Source organism: Cygnus atratus, chromosome 6 (genome assembly GCF_013377495.2).
Source record: "Cygnus atratus isolate AKBS03 ecotype Queensland, Australia chromosome 6, CAtr_DNAZoo_HiC_assembly, whole genome shotgun sequence".
Classification (NCBI taxonomy): Eukaryota; Metazoa; Chordata; class Aves; order Anseriformes; family Anatidae; genus Cygnus; species Cygnus atratus.
This window is the reverse complement of record NC_066367.1, coordinates 15962259-15983427: the sequence shown is the minus strand read 5'-3', so window position 1 is coordinate 15983427 and position 21169 is coordinate 15962259. Positions and strand designations below refer to the sequence as shown.

The following is a 21169-nucleotide window of genomic DNA, read 5'->3' as shown; positions in this document are numbered from 1 at the left end:
AATATTCAAATTGTCCTTGCCTATGTGTTGTCTACAAGAACTCATTGCATTTTAAGCTATTCAGTTGCAGTCCTCCTGACCACAAGCTGTACTGGTACCAGCTCACTTATAAAGTACAGGGGATGAGAGGGGTAAAAGTGCAGTGTTGCTGGTATGAGCAGCCCTGACAAAATGGACACATGAAATGAAAGCCTCAGACTGGGACCTGTTGTCACTCTGAACAAACTGCCACCATCAGTGGAACAAAAGATCACAAAGTTTCAATTCTATTAAATAACACTGGCATCTGCCAATTTGCATTTTAAAGATATATTTTTTTTAACATATAGAAAAGGACTGTAGATCTAATTTTATTAAAGACCAACCAATATCAGCCTAGACATTTCTGTATCTCTGAGATTAATGCAATATCAAAGGCCAGCTCTACATTTAGGATTAATCATAGTTCCATCACTTGCAGCACAAGCCCAAATAGGACATGATACAAAACATATGGGGTAAAGTGTGTAAAATAATATGTATATGACGATGCAGACCAGCATCTTCTCAAAATTAATGTTTCTTTCTTGTTTTATCAGAACAAATTAGAAACTCATATAGCTACATTTACATTGTATGTTTTTCATACACATCATTTATACTTTATACTTCAAAACGTTTAATCTGTAGTGAGGAATACCACAAATTTATCAGTACTGTCATTTCTCTAAGTCCACAAGATGACTGTTCCCTCTACTTCAGAGAAGAAAATCTGGAAAGGGATGAGAAGAGCATTTCTTATTCATTCACCCACAGCAATTAATATTTAAATGGCTTTGTATAACTAAAGTAATGTCCTTAGTCATTCTTTATGACCACTGCTAGATTCTGCCTTGACTTACATGACAGTTTCTTCTGGTTAAGATGTGACGTTTTCATGTCCTTCAGATTCAAAAGAACATTAAAGTATTAAGCAACTGCAACAGGAACGAATGTCTAAGTACAATCACATAACAGCGACCTCTTCAAAATTACTTGTATCCCATCTGAAACCTATGGCATAGTTTAAAATGTGTTGAACCAATTTAAAAGCTAGGTTCTATTTTGAACACTCAGTTATTTTTAAATACGGCTCCTTGAAATATGTTTACAGCTACCAGACTCTGTTGTAACATCACTCTGTGCATCACCCCAATGCTGCGTTACCAAGAATTCTGAAAACAGGATTGTACCCCCTACAACAAGAAATTGAGAGCGCCTGTGAACCATGAACAGGCATTTTGATACTCAAAATGCACGGGTTTTGGCATATTTCCCAGAAGTGCATTGCAGTACATCAATTTTAAATTGTTAAAAAACAGCAGAAAGGAAATTCTAATAAAAGAATCGATTATTTTTTTAAAATAGCTATAAAAATACTTTGAAATTACACAATATGAAATATATAGGACAGAAAATAATCAAGTATGAAGCCTGTTATTAGGACTGAATATATGATAAAGCCAGATTCTGAAAGTATTTCGATTGATAATGTATGACAAAAGAAAGTGATGTTAAATCACAGTTCGTAGACTATTCAATTTTAATGTCACTATAGTAATCAGTTACATCTGCAAAAACCTCAAACAGCATATGACTTGTGAGTGTTCATAAAATAGAGGGTTTTGATAAATTACATCTGCTAACATGCTAAATTAAAGAGTTTTCAGTATGGAAAGTTCTCAGCAGTGCTAATATCTACAGGGAAAGTGTTCTAACTGCTGCCATTTGTGAGTTCACATTACAGGATAATAGACTTCTTGTTGTTGTTCTATGTGACACACTGCCAGACTGCAAGAGGCATCATGTCCAAATGCGTGGGGGCCTGAATCAAGCAGAGGAAGGTTCCTTGGTATTTTGCCTTTCAGGCCATAAAAGTAAAATACACCTGCAGAACCACAAGCCTTATGTTAGTGTATATATAGACTATATTTCTACTTGGTCTGTTTTATGTCGTTTCCCATGTGTTTTTTTTTTTTTTTTTTTTTTGGATGTAAGCATATATACTTGGTGCTTTTGAAACACTCCCTGGAGACTGAGATGGGCTTGCTCTGGACAGAGGAGCCCAGCAGAGAGGGGTGGCCCTCACTGCCCCACATGCAGGCACTGCACAGGTTTCTTCTGCCCACAACCCCCAGTCTCCCTGTGCAACCCCTCTGTTGCACAGAGGAACAGATTTGCAGTTGTGGATTTTGCAATTGAGTGCCTGTAAAATAGGATCCTAAACAATGGAGAAAGATCCATTTTACACAGGTCACCAACCACCGTCAGAGAGTGACAGCTTTCCATTGCTGAATTTAAAAGGCGATTGAAAAATGCTAGATTTCATTTCCCACTTCTCCAGCCACCATTAAGGGATATTTAGTTCTGAGGCTCAAATGCCAGCTGATGTAGTACGTCAATATTTAAAATACTCCCAAGCTTTACAGTGTTTTCACTCTTCATAATACAAAGCAATTCTAGAGTATATAGTGCCTAACGGGATGACAAGAAAACTGGAAAACTAGAGAGAAGTTAGCAGCATCCAGCTGGGCAAAGTTCTGCCAGTGTCTCGGCTTTTGGAAAGAACTAGAGTTCACATAGTAATTCTTTCATTTTGGAGAGCTTCCTGACACTGATCAGCTCCACGTGGCTGTGTGTTTACATGGAGAGATACATGCCTCTATATAAGCTGATGTTTCCTTCCACTGTTTTAAGTGCTTAATGCAGTGGCTTAATCTTCAAAAGTTGTTGTAATTGGAAGGTTATTAGACAGTTTAACTCCCACAGAAAGTATAGTGAGCTAAGTACATATTTATCACTGCAGTGGGGCAAGAATTGCCTTTTTTTTTTCTGCCTTCTAAATCAGAAAATTGCACTTCCCCAAATGGACTTTGGATAATAGCTTATTGTTTTCAGTCTACAGAATTCAAAACACCATTACCTACAGTTTTGTTTGAGACAAATGCCTACCAAGTATTCAACTGTGCAAAGCACAGGAAATGCAGATCATATGTATATAGAAAGCAGGACGATCACCATCCTACAGCTCCGCAGAAGGGAACTGGAATCAGAAGACCCAGATGGTGTCAGTCTCCTCCCAGCAAGCTGCAGCTGTGATTCAGTCTGACCCAGGGTCAACTTGAAATGCCCACATCACAACTCACATGCAAGGAGTCCATTGAAAATCTAATTCATACTGTTGCACTGTACTGGACTATGTTCGTTTTCCACACAGAAGGCCATATTTCATCTGTGTTAAATTTCTGTCTGCCTTTTAATTAAGTCTGCCTTTTCCTCAGGACTCCAGAGAAATAAATCAGTGGTTCATTTCGAGCTCTTACTGAAGCCTGAATTTATTTTGAAATAGAGCCCAAGGAAAAAATAAAGCAAGCTAATTAAGTATTGCTTTGGGCTCAGTAATACCAATGCTCTTGTTGCCTACTTACATTGTTTCAATTCTGCTTTGAAGTTGTTTTCATATATTTGTGGTTGTTTGCCTCATGTCTGCATCAGCACCATGTTAAAATTCAAGACTTATTTATTTATTTAGTAGTACCTCATTTTGGCTTTACGTATCCAAGTTAGAAAACAGCTTAGGATAACATCTGACAGCCTTAAATCTAACTGGTTCTAGCTCCCTGCCAGCCCAAGTGATGTACCGCCCTGTGTAGTTCATGTTTCTCTCACTACTGTTGCTGTCACTTAGCTCAAGAAGGGACAAAGCCGCTGCCATACACCTTCTTCCCTGTGACACTCAACCTGCATTTGCTTTGTGCAGTTGTATCCTCTCCTGGTTCCTAACAATGGCACGTCAATGCTCCATCCCCATGCACAGACTGACCATCAATGCAGGCCATACAGAAAGCAACACAACTTTTTTTCCCTAACCATTTCATCATTTCATTAAGCAGTTTGGTTAACAAGGTACTTTTAAGAGAATTCACTTTGCTTACTTCGTAATTTGTCAAGTGTTTATAATTTTATAATATATACATTTGTACTTTAGAAATTTATATTTTAAAATGATCTCTTACCATACTAAAACGTACCAATAGGTCTTGCTTTTTACAGCTAGGAAATCACTTTTTTTTTTCTCTCTCTAGAGTGTGTGATGATTTCCATACACATTAGACAGAAGTTTTCACTTGGAATTTATGATGAAAATATAGGTGCTGTTTTTAATGGAAAAATAAATTAAAATTCATGTTTCTTAATTCAGATTCCTAATAAAAATAAAAACAAGCAGAATTATAAAACTCATATATAAACCTAGAAATTCAAATGATATAGGTTTTCTGTATCAATAATAGCTATTTCTACTTACATCCTACAACATGCCTACTTCCAGTTTTTATCACTGAAATTGACAAAGTATATCTTTGCAATAAACTTCTGCTTCACAACAGCTTGTTCAAATAGCAACTGAAATAAAATTTACAGGTTATCCAAGATTTAGATTATGTATGGGAGACACCTGCAGGAGCCCTATCCATCACATATGCCAAAAGCTTTTAGGTAGAGAGTTCTGCTACAATCCTAATAACCCTTACAAAACTGTCATGTACATTTTCTGCCTATACTTAAATAAATCTGCTCAGAAGTAATAATATATTATTTACCGAGAATACATTTCTGTGTGTGTGTGTATGTATGCTTCACGGCTATCTTTGTTACTTGGTCATACCTGGCATCCCCCAGCTGAGCAGCCCTACACAAACTACTTAAAACCAAAACACAGTACACCAGTTGTAAAGTGGCCACTGCTGCTCTACACAGCCCTGCACCAGAGCTCTTTTGAGGAATTTGCTAATTTCTCATCCCACAAATTGAGATTTGATTTTATAAAAGATTATATTATTATACAGATTTCACCTTCTCATACAACAAAACATACTTCCAGCCTGGAAAAGAGCATAATGAAAAAACTGTTTCTGGTAGTCTAGATATTTTTGATTCTCTTTTATAAAAGTAAGAAAATAGTAAATACTTGAAATACTTATGGTCCCTTTCATCTTGAAGAACCTAAAAGAAAGAGTTGTGCAATTTCCAGTGCAACTTCCAGCCTCAAGTGACTATGTTAGGAGACACACAAGGAACAAACTAAAGCACAACTTGATCACTGAGTGGTTATCAATGCCGTGCTACCAGAGAACAGATGATGCACGGTTAAGTGCAAAGCCTCTGGCAGTATCAGCCTTATTTACAGCTCAGTGCTACACCACATCACTGCTGAAGGAACAGCTTTTAAGAACTTGGATAGCTTGATGATTCTGAACACCTTAAAATAATTTCTGACTATGGAGTTTCCTATGGTAACAACAATAACAAAAGTGATTTCTGAAAGGAAGGGTTTGTGTTTTATTTATGGGTTTCACATCTTTGAATAGCTTTATGTTGTCATTAGAAATGAGGTGCAAAGAGGTATGACAGCCCTGAGTTCACATGGGCTGTGTGACTGGGTACCAATATTAACCTGAAGTACTTATTTTTTAGACTATTTGAGACTTTGAGGTAAAGCAGGCATATCTCCCAAACCAGCAGAGCTGTACTGAGGGAAACCAGCTTTCAGGTTCTCCCTGTAATTTCAACAGCTCCAAATATGACTATGACTATTGGGCTGCATTAAACAACCTTTGAAGCATTCAGTGACTGCAAAATGGGACAAGGAGATCAATCACATTGTCAGACTGTTGTATAAATATTCTTTCCCTTATCAAGTGCATAGCAAAGGTAAACTAAATTACATTAATTACATCCATATACAATCCAAGAAATTTTGCTGAAAAACTAATAATTGTTGTTAAATTGGTCTCAATAAAGACAGAGTAAAAATGTATTTATTGAAAGATAAAATTCTAACTCAGTTAAAACTTGATATTTTAGATTCTTGGCACATGTGACACAAAACGAAGTGAAACTTAGTTTCTTCCTACTCTCCTTTATAAAGCCACTGACAATGCTGAAAAGAGGCCAGTTAGTTGGTATTACTGCAGCTTTTCATTTGACCTTGCTGTTCTAAGCTTTCTGCACATAACAGCAAGATGGTCCCCAGACCAAATGATCTGCAGTTTAAGAGCAGAGATCACAGCTGCAGACAGACATATGAAATCGCAGGAGACAGAACAGGTCACCAATGTACGCATTGGTGTGGCAGCCAAACTTTTCATAAGCTTTCTTCTGTTTTTCACTCCATCACAGAAAAAAAAAAAATTCACAGGTGATGGTAACAAAAGTACGTTTGGCAGCTGTTTGTAGGAAGATCTTCACAAACAGAAGGACCAGAAAAGGTGCGAAGCTGGTCACAATGGCTGAGGGGTGGTAAGTGCAAGTCAGCACCTTAAAAGCACACTACAACAGAGAAACAATGCACGGAGAGCTTTGAAAGTGAAGGATTTGAAGAATTTGGAGAGAGAAAATCAGTAGCTTTAGTTCAGGGGATAAAGTGGTGAAATAACATAGAAAAGCTACTGCTCTCCTGCCACTGAGAGTCCAGGAGTATCCCTGCAGCATCGCTTCTGAACATACCTGGCTTTGACCTAGCTGCATTTGTCAAAGAAAAAGAAAATGATGCCACTATGAAAATGGAAAATTATGAAAAATGTTAGTAAGAAATAGTACAGGGAAGAAAGAACTAGACGTTAAAAGCTGCACATAGAAATACCGTAACAAAATTCACAGTTTTAAGATTTAAGACAAAAATGCAGAAGTAGAGAGAAGTAGAGAGATAACAATCAAAGAGGTTGCAAGGCTGTCTGAAATTCATAAAAGAGATGTTAGAAAACCATGAGAAAATAAAATCAATGTGGGGAAGGCTTATTTAGCCACATTGTACCTGAAGGATCTACAAATCCTAGGATCTACCCTGCCACATAGGTCTGGAGCAGAAGACGACAATTCACAAGTTATCATACTGGAAACAATATTTAGTTATATTTAGATTAGTTCTGTTTGCCCTGAAACAATATATGGAGGGAGAAGAGGATCAATGACTGAATTAACAGGAGGACAAGAAGGGCCTTTCTCAATCTATCAGCAGAAAAACTCTGCTGAATAGAAATGCAGACAATAGTTCCAGTAAAATAAAAAGCAAGCATCAAACCATTGTTCTTCACAGAAAGTCTCATCTTCTGCTGGCTCACACTGTTATAAAGGAATAAAGGATGCATTTAAACAATTATTTGTCCTTTTCATGAAGAAAAAGATGAACACTGAGTAATATATGCCATGAAGACAATAGAAGGAAAGCAATTAAGTCACTGGTGGTCACAACCTTTACAGCATTTGCAAGTGCTCCATCCTGCAGCTCATCATCACTCAAAAAAAACAAACAGACAAACAAACAAAAAAACACAGAGCATTAGATTATTTCTTGACACTCATTAAGACAGAGTTAGCTAACTTTGATAAGGGATTTTTAAATCTTTTTTGTTTTATCTCCACATTTGCTGAATAATGAGACTCTAATGGCTGTCAGACAAAATACCTACTTTCTCACCAGTTGTGCAGTCTACTGAGAAATGAGGCTGAAAAACCCGTAGGGCTCTGTTCTAGAAAAATTCCACTGCAAACCTACATGCAGATCAGATAGCACAGAGTATCCATTAACCCTCTGGTTACCTTTAGTATTTGTAAAATGCTCTTCCTTGTACCTCAGGCCTGTCTGAAAAAAAATGGCTAGATTTTATATAATGAAAGGTACTTACATGAAATAAATGGTTGACACATTCTAAAGAAAACCAATTTTGTTTCCATACAAAGATGAGAAACAAATGGAAGCTATAAATATAAAGCTTTTCATCTGAAGCACAAATGTGCACTGAAATAAGCTACAACATATTTTGTTGAGATACTGAAGCTACATCAGGAAACGTCTGGATGGCTCTGCAATATTGAGTGAGCTCTGTAGCTAGCCTGATTATTTGATTAACTGCATCATTACTCTCCAACTGGCTGAACTGAAGTATCATTTTAATTTCAGAAGTATTGCTTGCTTGGCTATGGTACAACAGTGATGTTGATACTTAATTTCTTACATATTTTATTTCTGAATTGGCATAGCAAAGACTCTAGGGAATTCTTTTACAAAGGAACCTGTCTCTTTTTCAGAGTATAAAATACATTTGCAACTAATTGGATTAAATGTTATAAAGGTTTGTTTTAGAAAATTTGGATTCTCCTAATTCTCATGAAATTGGATTGCTGAGAATCAGAAAATACTCAGAAGTCCACATGGTTCTGCCACTGCAAAATCTTGACCTGCAATATTTATTTCTGCACCTACCTGTACAACTTCTTCAACAGAGAACACCTGCTGTTCCAACTACTTGGTGCCTTTGTGACGACACTACAGTGTCACCTACAGTTTTTAGTCAATTATTTGCATACTTGCAGACATTTTTCCATACATAAAAAACTTATATTGAAGTAACTGTGCAAAAGTTATGGATCAACAAGGAAGACTCACATTTCAAACATTTCTCAGTTAAAGCAGTATTCTTAAGGTGAGAATATCCCATAGTTTTGCATTCTTCAGTACTGTTGCTCTATGACTTGGTAAATTTATTTTAAAACTATCTTAACCTTTCATGTTTTCTAAGGTATGCCAGTCTGTACTGTCTGGAATGGAAAAAAATTAAAACAGACTTGGAAACTATTATATAATTTGGGCAAAGTTTGAAATATAGTATATGATGTGATATTAAAAAAGTGACTTTTACCCAGGGGGGAAAAAAAAAAAGTTTTACCTGGTAAAACTTATCTTTTTCTAACACCAGAAACCTATTGTGTTTTGTAAATATTTTTACTCCCATTACAGACTGCCACATTTATTTTACTAATACAGGAATGCAAGTTTTCCATAGTACTTTATTGTCTTTTAAACCTTTTAATACTGTAGGAATATTTAGAAAAAATAATATTCAAAGATTATAACAAACAGTGTATTCTACCCAGACATCCTTCACTTCTTAAAAATGCTTTGGGTCATCTCCTCAACCATAAAATTAATGTTATGTCCACCATCTATGAATCTGAAATACATTACTAGAAACACGTTGTACTTGCAGTTTGTGCTTAAATAATCTTAAAATTCTACCCACAGCTGCTAAAGTGCTTTGGAACTCAATACAAAATTTATGGGTGTCTAAACAAATTAATCAAGAAGAACGGACATTCTGCATGCAGGTATGTTCTCATGGGCCTGTGTCTGAACTACTGACTCAGTACTTGCCTGGGCAGATCTGCCATTGAAGCCAACTATGAAACACTCATCTTCATTTCAGTTAAATGACATCTATAATTGTGCATTCTCACTGATTTCAGTGACAGGTTTGCCTGAAGACTGCAAGTATGCAGTCATATCCTCAAGATTTCAAGATTTGACCAATAAATTGCATATAACTTGCCTAACAGACATGCAAGTTGATTTACTCTCCTTGAAGAAAAAAAAAAAAAAAAAAGGATAAGGAAATAAAACACAACCTATTGACCATATATACATTTTTATGCTATAGGAAATGTAGCATGTTTCTCACACCAATTCACTAATGCAGCAGCTGTAGAATTAAGGTTGGAAGGATAATAAAAGAAGTTTTCAAAAGACCTATTTAACTGTCTGATGTGCCAGTCAGGGATATTTTTACTTTTGTTTTCAATTCTGGATTTCTGAACAATTTTGTATCAAAACCAAGTCACCAACTTCATGGTCTCAGTTGTCTGACACGCCCTAGCAACAAGCATTTTTTTTGAGCATTGTATTCTAAATGCTGCCTACTTTTATGTTGCATAAAAAATAAATATGAAAAATATAAAGATGAGTAAAAACAACATTTACCAAAAAAAATCTGGACACATTATTGATGTATGGAAGTTGCTACTAGACTAGACTGGCTTGTACTCTTAGAGGGCTTTTCCTTTACTTAAATAGTTGGTGAAAAAATACAGGAAAAAAAAAAAAGGCCACCAGTAAAACTATTTTCCTCACTTGTAAGTGCATGTTTTCCAGGAAAAAAAGGTTCAAAAATAGAACATTTACTTCATTTAGAGGCTAAACCAAAGCATCCTGAAGAAACAGTATTGGGTCTTACCCATTGTTTTACATTTGGAGACTAAAGTCACTCAAAGCCTGAGAGAAAAGAAAGACCTTTAATTCTCAAATTATAGAGACTTGACACAACCTCCAACTTTGGCACAACTAGACACAGACAAAACTCCATTCAGCTACTAACTGCATGAGTAATCGTCAGCATTCTGTTATTTATTCTCTGATTATGTGGGAAAGCTAAATGTCTGGCATCAGATGAACAGTCTTACTTCTTCAGCAATATCTTTCTTCAATAAGCTTTGGGGAACTATTAGATACAGATAAAGCAACTCCATCCCAGGCTTGCTATTAAAAAAAAAAAAAAAAAACCTGCAGATGTCTTTATTGGGAATTTTCCATTCTAATGAATTTAAAGGTCTAATTTAAGTCCTACTGAGAGTAAGAGAACTTCCACTGATTTGAATTTCTTAGTCATCTAAAAACAAACCTCATTCTTGGATCCCAAATGATTTTTTTTCTTATGGAAATAATACTGTCATTCTCCATCAGAATAACTATCTTGAGGTGACAAAGAAGGATATATCACTTCTCTCTGTTGGAATTTTTACAAAATCTCATTCCAAAACCTTCGCTTTTTTAAATTCTTCTGGATCATCTTTCTTCCTACTAGAAAATTGCAAAGCAGATGAGTGACATTGGTATCTCAATCTTACACTCACTTTTTGCTAGCTGCTTCTTTTACTCTCATTTTCCCTCCTTCTCCACTTCCACACCTGAAGACTTGAGAACTCTTGTAATATGTTGCATAACCAATTATGAATAAAGAATGATGTCATACATACTATTTCTGCTAGGTTAGGGTCATTGTGCCACCTCTGGCATCCTCTATGGAAATATATATTTAATCATTTGCTAGTATATTGTGACATTCCATATTTATCTTATCATTCAATTATCATCCAAAAAAAATTTGGATATTCAACAAGCACATTATTAGCAGAACAAGCAAGAAAAACAGATGCCCGATATAACAAGAAAAGAGTTGCCCAGAGATTCAATGTATATAAGCGGATTCTTTAAATGACTGTATACATATAGCTAAAAACAAACAAACAAAAAAGTAGCTGAGAACATCCCTGGGCTCTGCTCCAATGACCAGTTGTATCTGTAGTCACTCTTGCTTAGCCCAATGCCTATCTTTACCTCTACCCAAAGTAAGAAAAAATTGCATAATTTGAAAGATGCTAATGAAAAAATATGCCACGAAATTCCATTTTTTATAACTGGAATAATTTATAGTAGTATACTGCTTTAGTGATCTAGGGCACATGAATGTTCTGGCACACAGCAAAGCACACAGAGTAGTATTTAGTCTTACAGTATACTTTTAATGCAGAGCTTCTGCTTTTAAATAACTACAGGAGAAAAAGCTTACCATTTCTTCAAAACAATCTTCTGCTTGCATGTATTTCTGATTTATATAATGACTGGAGAAAGAAAAGATTGACCTTTTCCAATTTGAACAGAAATTGGAACAGCTCAACAATGTAATTGTGTCAGTCACAGAACTTAGTTTTTCAGTTAATTTCAGTTAATTTCACCTATAATCAGTTTGCAGTAGAGGTGCAGAATTTGATCTGTGCTAGTTAATATTATAGGCAGACTGAAGAAACACCTGAAGAACTCCTTGGAGCTCCTGGAAGTCATCAACACCAAACCATGCAGAACAACTGCTTTCCCATTTAGCTTGTAAGAAGACACACATGGAAAGATGAGGCTTGAAAATCCCATTTTGAAAAAGTATGACCAGTAAGAGTGACAGGGAAGAAAGTGTTTCAGAAGTTCAAACCTAATAAAATGGTTTCTTGTTAATAGACTTTGATTTGCTAATAGTCCTTTTGATTAAACTTTCATCCTAAGTGCATAAGCCAAATAGCAACGTCCTGAAGTAGGTGCTGAAATAACCCACCAGAACATGCCCAGAGACTATTCGCTCCTAAATCCAGTATCAACATTACATGTGCTACTGACAGTATATTTTACATATCAATACTGATAATAAAATGTTCATGTAAATGCATGCATGGTACTTGCACATGAAACAACAGCATACATGTGATGAATTTATGAGAATTCCTGAATTCTGTTTTAGATTATCCACCACAAAAGCACTGTGGTCAAGCAGCAGATTCTATGCTGTGCCTTTATATCTATTTTGGGGATGGAGTTTCAACAGGTGGCAGTATAGAGCAATATAGAGCATTTTTCTGAGGGCTGTGAAATGTTTAATGAAAAGAGGACAAAACCTACCATCCTCAGAGAGCTTCACAGAAAAATACCCCTGGAATGACTCTCCTTGGTGGGTGAATCTGATTGAATTTATCTCTTAGAGCTGACCATAAACTAACTTCTTTAACATAAATACGTCCATGCTTAGCAGGCACTATCTGAATACACATAAACACAGATGCATTATTATTTTGTAGCATATAATTTCAGTAGAATTCTTTATGTAAGCATAAATATGAAAAACTGATGAGGTTTTTCAGTAGCTTTTGATGGAGACTAGACATAATGATAATCATCTCAGAGAGGCATAAGAAAAAACCTCTAAATATGACTTGTTAACGTTGATGTATAGCAAGCCAAACAAATCATTGTCATGTTCCTCTCCTTCTATAGCCTCTTTTCCACAAAATTCAACTTCATCACAATATAAGCAGCATAGACTTTGAGGTCTGGATGACTTGGGAACATTACAAAGGATTAAATAATAAATACCCTAGAAATGTCCTAAGCGTTGAAGTTCTTATAATGACATCTCTATAACAATAGCCTAGAATCCCCCCAGAACAGATATACTACAGATAGCTGTGGAAGCTGTATTATCTCCTTGCTCTTTCTATAAGATTATTGTGATTTAAAACAAACAAAGAAAAAGTTTATTCCTTTAAAATAAAGTCATGAATTAAAAATAAATATTAAGGTTTTTTTTCAGAATTGGGTATCATTTTTAGGATACCGTAAGTACAGAGATGCATATGGAAAAGTTCAGTTTGGCAACTCAAGCCACATGACCAAGGGAGTGTCCTGATGGTGGGCTTGTGAAATATGAACTAAGCCATCCCATGGGACATTACGTCTCATTCATAGTTGATGAATAAATAGCACTGGTAATTGGGACACTGAAGAAATCCAACCCATCGTAACGTGCCTGAGTAAATGTGATTCAACATGTTGCACTCTACTAAGGAATAAAAGGAATAAAATATACAGGTTTATTTTCAAAGTGCCCACAGAAAGCCCTCAATGAACTAAAATCACTGGCAAGACCTTGAGGTCAATTTTTTTTTTTTTTGTCTAATAAAGCTTGTAGTTACTGGTCCTATCTAATAGGCTAACTTGTTACCATATGTCTACATGACAAAGTAGCACTTATGTCTATCAATCTGTCTAGGTTGTTTTGAAAATCTGAGCTAGCCCACTTGGGCAGCAGACACTGTACCATGCTTTGGCATGCTGTAATAACTGGAGTAACTCCTAAAAGACCCAGCTGGATCAAGAAACTGGCAAACGAGGTTTCCAGTCACATCCCTTTCTTGCTGTCCTCGCCATACACAACAGACCAGCACAGGACTGCTCATATGCTGGAATATCATCAGCATGACACTGAACTGCTCATTTAGCTACTCTGAGATGCAATTACAGAACAAAATTGTAGTAAGAGGGGCCAGAATTTGAAACAGGATGCAGAATTTGGCCTGACTAGGTGCCTGATGTTGCAGATGTACCAGCTGAACAAAAAGGACTTTTCATAAAACATCCAAAGGGTCCATTTGTAACAAGTCCCAGGTAGCAGAGCCTGCCGATCTTATTTGAACAAGATCTGAACTTGAAACGCCCATATATATATATATATATATATATATATACACACACACATATATATATAATTTCACAAACAGCTCTCACTGAAAAGGAAAGAGATCATATACAGAATGGCTCAAAGACAAAAAAGGCTTTATTTTTAAATTCTGAAACCTGTTTTTGACTTTTTAGTAGGTTATAACACTTGCATTTAATTCTTGATTTTTATATCAAAACAGAATTTAAAGAAAATGATCCTGCACCATCTGCTTCATTTTGAACAATTTATTTTGATTTAGAAGTGTAATCAAAGAATTCCTCTTCATTTGATAAGTAAATAGTGACATTTTAGTCCATTTATTATCATACGCATTCCTGAGGGACTCATCACTATAAGCATCTAGAATATGCTAGACTGGAATCACAGACACCCATCTTCAGTTGCATTCTCAGACCTATATTTAAAATGCACTCTGCATATTCTAAATTGTGCTATGTACTTGTTGCTACCCCTGCCATTTTCTAAAGGGATGCATTTCACTGGAAATACCTATGTCCACACATGTGTACATTACATTAACACAACATCTTTCAGCCTAAAGGACTTGACAAACTATTGAACAGTGCAGACTTTATAAAAAGTTTCTCCCTCATACACATATATTTCTGCTTGAAGCCATCCTTAAAATCCTGGGGTCCCACAGGGAGGGAAGGTAATCTTTGACCCACATGAAAGAGCAGTTCGCAGGCTTGTTAATGCTGCCATCCTGTAACTATCTCTCAAAGTAGCCACGAAAAAGCTTGCAGTATCACAGCACTCATCTTCTAGCATATGAAGTTGTTCCATAGCTGTTACTATACTTGCCTGGGGTGTTTAGAGAAACTGGGAGACAAGTTCAGAAAGGATACCCTATGGACATCTCCTGTTTGAAAGTACCCATCAGGACAAGTAGGCATAGCCTAATAAGAGGTATGGGAACAACCACACTGCACCCACCATCTATGCCTTTTTCTTTTTCTCTGCTGAAACAGTGAACAGGATAAAACAGTGGTACTTCAAAGTAGTAGTAAACAAGTATTTTCTAAATGGTGAAGAGTTTTGTGCTTAGCAAATCAGATCACATAACAGTCTGATCCCACCTGAACGCAAAACTTGTGCAATCCAACTCATCAATATATCCACTTACCTGAGGCTGCAGCAGATTCTGCATTATAGTACTATGGCTTTATCACTACATTTGCTGATGATCAATTTACAGAAGTTATTTCTGAATCATATTGTATTAATAACAGCAGTAAAGATCTCTTTCACACACATTAGGAATCGTCATACTCAGACCATGTTCCAGAGTTTCCCCTGTCCATCTCTCTGCAGGAGCCCACATTTTCCTGAAAACTCCTCAAAATACCTTAAACATTAATTTAATTGTTGTAGCTCTAACAGCAGCCACACTTCTCAAGTTGAAAGGAACAGCTGTAAAGAGACCACTGCATCACAAGATGTGAAAAATAAGGACTGGATGAATTGGGGTCTTGTGTTTGATAGATTCATCACACAAGATGAGCTAACACTGAAATTATTTTTCTGGTTACTACTGCTCCTGAAAAACAGCATGACATCTAAAATATTTATGTCTGCCCCACAGAAGAGGTGGCTCTGTAGCAAACTTGACATTTTATTTCAATATATAGTATCTGCTCTGTCTGGAGAGCTTTGGGTCAGATGCCAACAAGTCACTCAAAATGGTAGCACATCAAAAAAGCTGTGTCCTTTTATTAGCAGACGTATGTAATGTAATAGTAAATTCAGTTTATCAATGTACTGTGATACTCCCTACCCATTCTGCATTAATACCAGCAGAAGTGCAACAGGTAATAAAGGAACACTGGAACTTAAGTCTCTTCACTTCTTAGCTTCTTATTCTCCTCTTCCATACTCAGTGAACGGACATCAAGAACAACATTTCTTGATGAACATTTCTGAGGAACTTAGCAATGCTTCAAAATACAACAGTTAAAACAGTTTCACAAGTGGTGGGATCAGGGATCATGATTCACAAGTGGTGGAAATCAGGATGAAAATACCATGGCCACAAACAGAAATTAAACTCTTAGTATTAGATATTATTTTCGTTTTTAAGAAAAACTGAAATATACCTATACAGTGAATATTCGGTAATAATCCATTTCTCAAAGAACGAAAGCTGTGTTAGAATATTCAGAAATAAATGAATGGAAAAACACACACACAAAACAAAACAAAAAACACCACCAACAAGAACAAAATACAACCACCATGGCATTGATTCCCAGCAGCAACATAGTGATTCTTCTTGCTGAAATAAGCATTACGTTAAAGAGCTAAACATGTTCAAGAACACTTTCCCTTACAGAGGCTATTGTTCATGTCCAGCTAAACAAAATTATGGCTTGGTTTCTTGTCCATAGCTCACTAAAAATTCCTGTCTCCAAGCCATTCCCCATCTCTGCTAGCAGCACTCCATTTGGATGTGGAGAGTTTGTCACTCCAGGTTCAGAGTTTTGTCCTCCTAAACATCCCACCTGCAGTCTTATAAAGAGCAGCAATAGGCTTTGAGCAGCCTGCCCTTCACAGGCAACTCTGTTGTTCCCCAGGCTGGAAGAAAACATATAACTAAATCACCACAGAAATCACCACAGAAATTTATTTTGAATGTAGAAACACTTGCAGTGGTATAGTCCAACAGACACAGATGGTAATCTGTCTAATTTGTGTTGAGTAATTAATAACATGTAACAACATACTGTCAAAACAGGGGCAATATAACAATATCAGGAGCAGGTTTCTCTTGTTGCTTAGATTATTTTATCCTCTCTCAAAAACTGAAAATAGAGGAGTAAATGATTTTAGATATATTGCACAGAGAAGAAGAAAATTAAGTCAGGGATAGATCTTACAGGCTGGCCTAAGAAATACATGAGACAGCTCTAGACTTAGAGAAAACAGTTGAAAAGGACAATAGAATTGGTAAAGATACTGCAACTTGTGTTACTTGGCCATCAGCCTTTGGCACAAGCAGGGCAGGCAGTGCATAACACAACTACACAGCAGGCATTCCTACACAACAGTTAATTCCTCTGAAGTTTTAACTAAAATCTTCTTATTAAACAGTTGTCTGAGGTTTTAGTGTACATCTGGAGTGGTAAGCTGTTTTAACTAAAGCTATTTTTGGTGTTTCAGAGTGTAAAATATTTATCAAATGTTTTAAATCTCTTCCTGTTCGATAGTGCACATTTTATTTAGAGCAGACGGTACCTTGCAACTGTTTTATAGTAACTTGGCTTGTTTCCCTGAACACATATCATTGCTATCTCACTCAAATCTAACGTGTGATTTTCTAGGTGAATCAATGCAAAATTTAGCTCATTGTTAAGGAACCAAATGCAGTTTTGCTGCTGTGGGGAGAACAGGACAACAAATACCCATGGGTGTGGAAATAGTTTTGTTCCCTTCTTTCTTTCTCTCTCTCTTTTTTATTTTTTGGTCAGAGAACTGTCTGTACCAATCATCCTACAGCATCCGAGTCAAGCTCAGCTCTTGTGAAGATAAATGGATGCCAAGGCAGCAGCAAGTTTATCACAACCAGATATCAGACCAACATTCGGGTAACCCACAGTAGGTGCTTTCTCCTGGATGACAAGTACAGTATTTCAGACTGTCAGCAAGTTCAGTAAATTCTCCTGTTTCACTCAGTAACACAACACTGACAGAGCAGAAAGTGACTCAACTCTACTGCAATTAGTGTTACTGATCTTCCTCAAATTACTGACATGGGGGGAAAAAAAAAAAGTGATGTTAAATGAGCTAATGAGCTGTGGAAATCAGGAAATATCTGTGCCATAAGGCTTCACTACATTTCCATGGGTGTGTTTCTCATTGGAGCAGTATTATTCTATTCAGAAAGGAAAAAATTCTTGGAGAGATTTCTTGTACCTCAGCTAGAAATGTACATCTCAGACTTGACGCCCCACCCATGTCCATCTATTACTATTGTCACATGAACAACATAGCTTATAGGAATAAATTTGATAAGAGGGTCTTAACAGTTTAATAGGAAACACCAGACTTTAGCGTTCAGAGACACCACGTAACACAGATGTGGGGAAAAAAAAGCTTTGACAGCATCAAAAACAATCAATTCTGTAAAAGAAAACATCGCAAATAGTTTAGAAAAGACAAGTCATGGATCAGCATCATGCAATAAGATTCTTTCATACAAACACTAAAAAGTAGAAAATAAAGAATGTATAGAACAAAAAGTTTTCATTGACCTGATTTGTCAGAGATGTTGGCTGTGACTGGCGTAGAGCAGCTTGTGTTAGCCTTTGCGCTGTCCTTGGAAGACCCAACTTTTGGTTTATTTTTCGTTGCCTCTAGTGCTTTGACCTTCTTGGCATGTTTACTTCCTTTGTAGTGGGCCTCGGCCTGGCTCTACAAAGGAGAACAAATCAGGCTCACTTTTTTCTGTACTTCTGTATAACACAATGGACGACAAGGCAGAAAAGTGACACTTTCAATAGTAGGCACCATATTATTCCACTTGGAAAATTTTAGTAGCTTTATACCAGTAGTTTTCCTAGATGTAATTTCTCATATATTCAGACGACAGGATTTTAATGAACAGTTTGTGTTTTCGCTAGCTAGGAAAAAGAGGCCTCAGGATTAGATAAAGCTCTGCCACTTCTAATGTCATTCTTTGCTTCCATGCTGCTTAAAGATTTAAAGAGCTATACAAATGTAAACAAGACCAATTGAGAAAGATGCTACTCAATTTTCATGTACTGTTCCCTAGTCTTTATTGCTTGTAGTGTGCAGATGTAGATGTACCATGCTGTAACACGATTAAATAATCCATTTTTTTCTTCTGTTTGATCTAGTACAAAAGTCAAAGTATTTCCATCATTACACTAACAGCAATTGAAACAGTCATTAATAACAATATGACTTCACTATTAGATCAAGCAGAAAGGGATAAAAAGAAGAAACACCATACTTACAAACTTCAATAGGCCCAAGTGAAACACAAGAAATGAAATATTTATCAGTCTTGATTGTTTTATAAATTGCCTTGCATATTTTTTTCCAAAGACTAAGAAAATTGGAACCTGAAGGACAGGAAGTAGGTAAGCTGATATTTATTATTTTCTCTCTACTAAAGTGTTGTATATATATAACGTATTCTTCCAGGCTGCCCAAACAGAACAGCAGAAATATGTACTAAGATGCAATGTTTACTTCTCCTTTGTCATGAAACTATCTATAGAAACTAGGTCAGTGTTTTTGAAGCTGCACAGCTAAAGCTAGACATATAAATAAATGCCTGTTTTTTCAGTGATTTTAATCCCCTATTATTCTTCCTGACTGTATATTACCATCTACCTTGACAAGTCAGGCCACTTCATTAGGTGCAAATTAAGGAACTACATGCTTAAGCCAAACCCAAAAGTTTGGAAATTTCTGTAAATGACTTTTCAACACTTTTCTCGTTTGCTAAGAAATTAATTCACTAAAAATGGATAAAGAACACAGTTTCATACAAAGCCTAATATATTTTCATAACATTTTACATATTGCTATAACATTTTACATATTACTATTTAGCAATAAGTTTGTGTTTTTACTATTTCCAAACAAGGTTTATTTAATGATTTGAGACATACTACTATGTGCCTCTATTGAAGGTTACATATTAACTATAAAAGTTAATATTGTAGTTCATTTCAATGTAAAATGGTCAGAGAAAGCATGCTTCATGTAAGAAGATGACCACACCTTGGCACCTGGCATATAACAACATCAGTGCAAGGAAACTTTTACTATGTTCATGCAAAACCACATTCTCACTATGTTATTTAGTTCATTGTGTTAAATGAAACAAATTACATGCTTTATAAAAAGCAACTATGGAATCCAAACTTCTTAGAGATTATAAAGAGTGCTGTCATAATGAGGAAATTGTCATAAGGTCAGCAGAAATAGGCGTTACAATACAGTCATCTTGGGACAGCATGTAATATATATATATATATATTTTATACAAAGGAGTGAGCGAACAGCAGAAACAGCTAAACAGCTGGAATAGACCATAGAACAGACAATTTCGTGGAGTCTTCACAAAAATTATATGCACCATTAAAAGTGATGGAGAATTGCAGTTAAAACATAGGAGTTAAGTTCTTACATACTGAACCTTTGTGATTATATACCCTGTGAAACACAGTGCTTTCTAACTCAAAAGGACAGTGATATGTTGTGGCTGCATTTTTTTTTTTCAGTAGGTTTCAGTAAGCAAGCATTCAGTAAGAAAAGCTCCTATATAAGTTTTACTTTGAATTCCTTTGAAATTAAGATTTCTAATCTTCATTAAAAACCAGTAAAGGTTCTACTCATTAGTTGCTATTAAACTATGTGACAATTTAGAAATCTTTGAACTATTTACACATGTACAAGCACAATTTATATATTATAAAGAAAAACTACATGGCTATACCACTACTACTACGTGCGCTACTTAAAGGGACACTTTTCAACTTCTGGGTTGGAGCTCCTCAGCTCCTAATGAGGTAAAGGAGTACAAATTGTTTGCATACTGCTACATCAATGTGCCTTAAGCATGAACAGCAGCAAAGTACCATCACCCTGTCTCTTTTCACCCTTGCTGAGCTTTGTTCATTTCTCTTCAGTTTGCTGTTGCCACATGATGGACTAGAAGGAGTGTCAAACACCAAAAAAATTACATCAACTATTCATGTTTTGCACATATGCACATGCTTGTACATATGTACAGAAATTGAAGCTAAAAATTGAGGTGTATGTATACCCTTTTCATTCTGATACTTGCAACTTTAGAAAAAAACAGTAAGTACAAGATTTTCCACTCGAGTGCTCTCAAGTTGATGATGTCCCTTTAAATACCCAAACTCTATGCTCCGTGCATGTGTGTGCTGTTGGTAGGATTATATACTCCCTGAGACCAAAGCTACAACATAGGAGACATAGGTGCACTCAAGAGAAAGGCTTAGTAAGTCAAATCCTTGATAATAAGCCTTTCTGCTGATATTTGCAATAACAGTGACAGCAATATCAGTCAGAACCTACTACAGTCTTTGATTCCCTTCATTCAATCCTCATATAGTGTACATGAGACCTGTTGAAAACAAACAAGCCCAAGCAGAATTAAAATTAAGATTTCCTCAAACACAAGTGAAACCTCATGGAAT

General features: G+C 36.1%; 1 protein-coding gene across 1 annotated transcript in view; it reads right to left on the bottom strand.

Moving 5' to 3' along the window:
* Positions 1-21169, bottom strand: part of ZNF385B (zinc finger protein 385B) — a 67094-nt gene that overhangs the window by 6375 nt on the left and 39550 nt on the right. The window contains exon 4 of the mRNA XM_050711622.1: positions 18221-18380. Within this exon, the coding sequence (XP_050567579.1) occupies positions 18221-18380 (160 nt within the window). The remainder of the gene's footprint in view (positions 1-18220; positions 18381-21169) is intronic.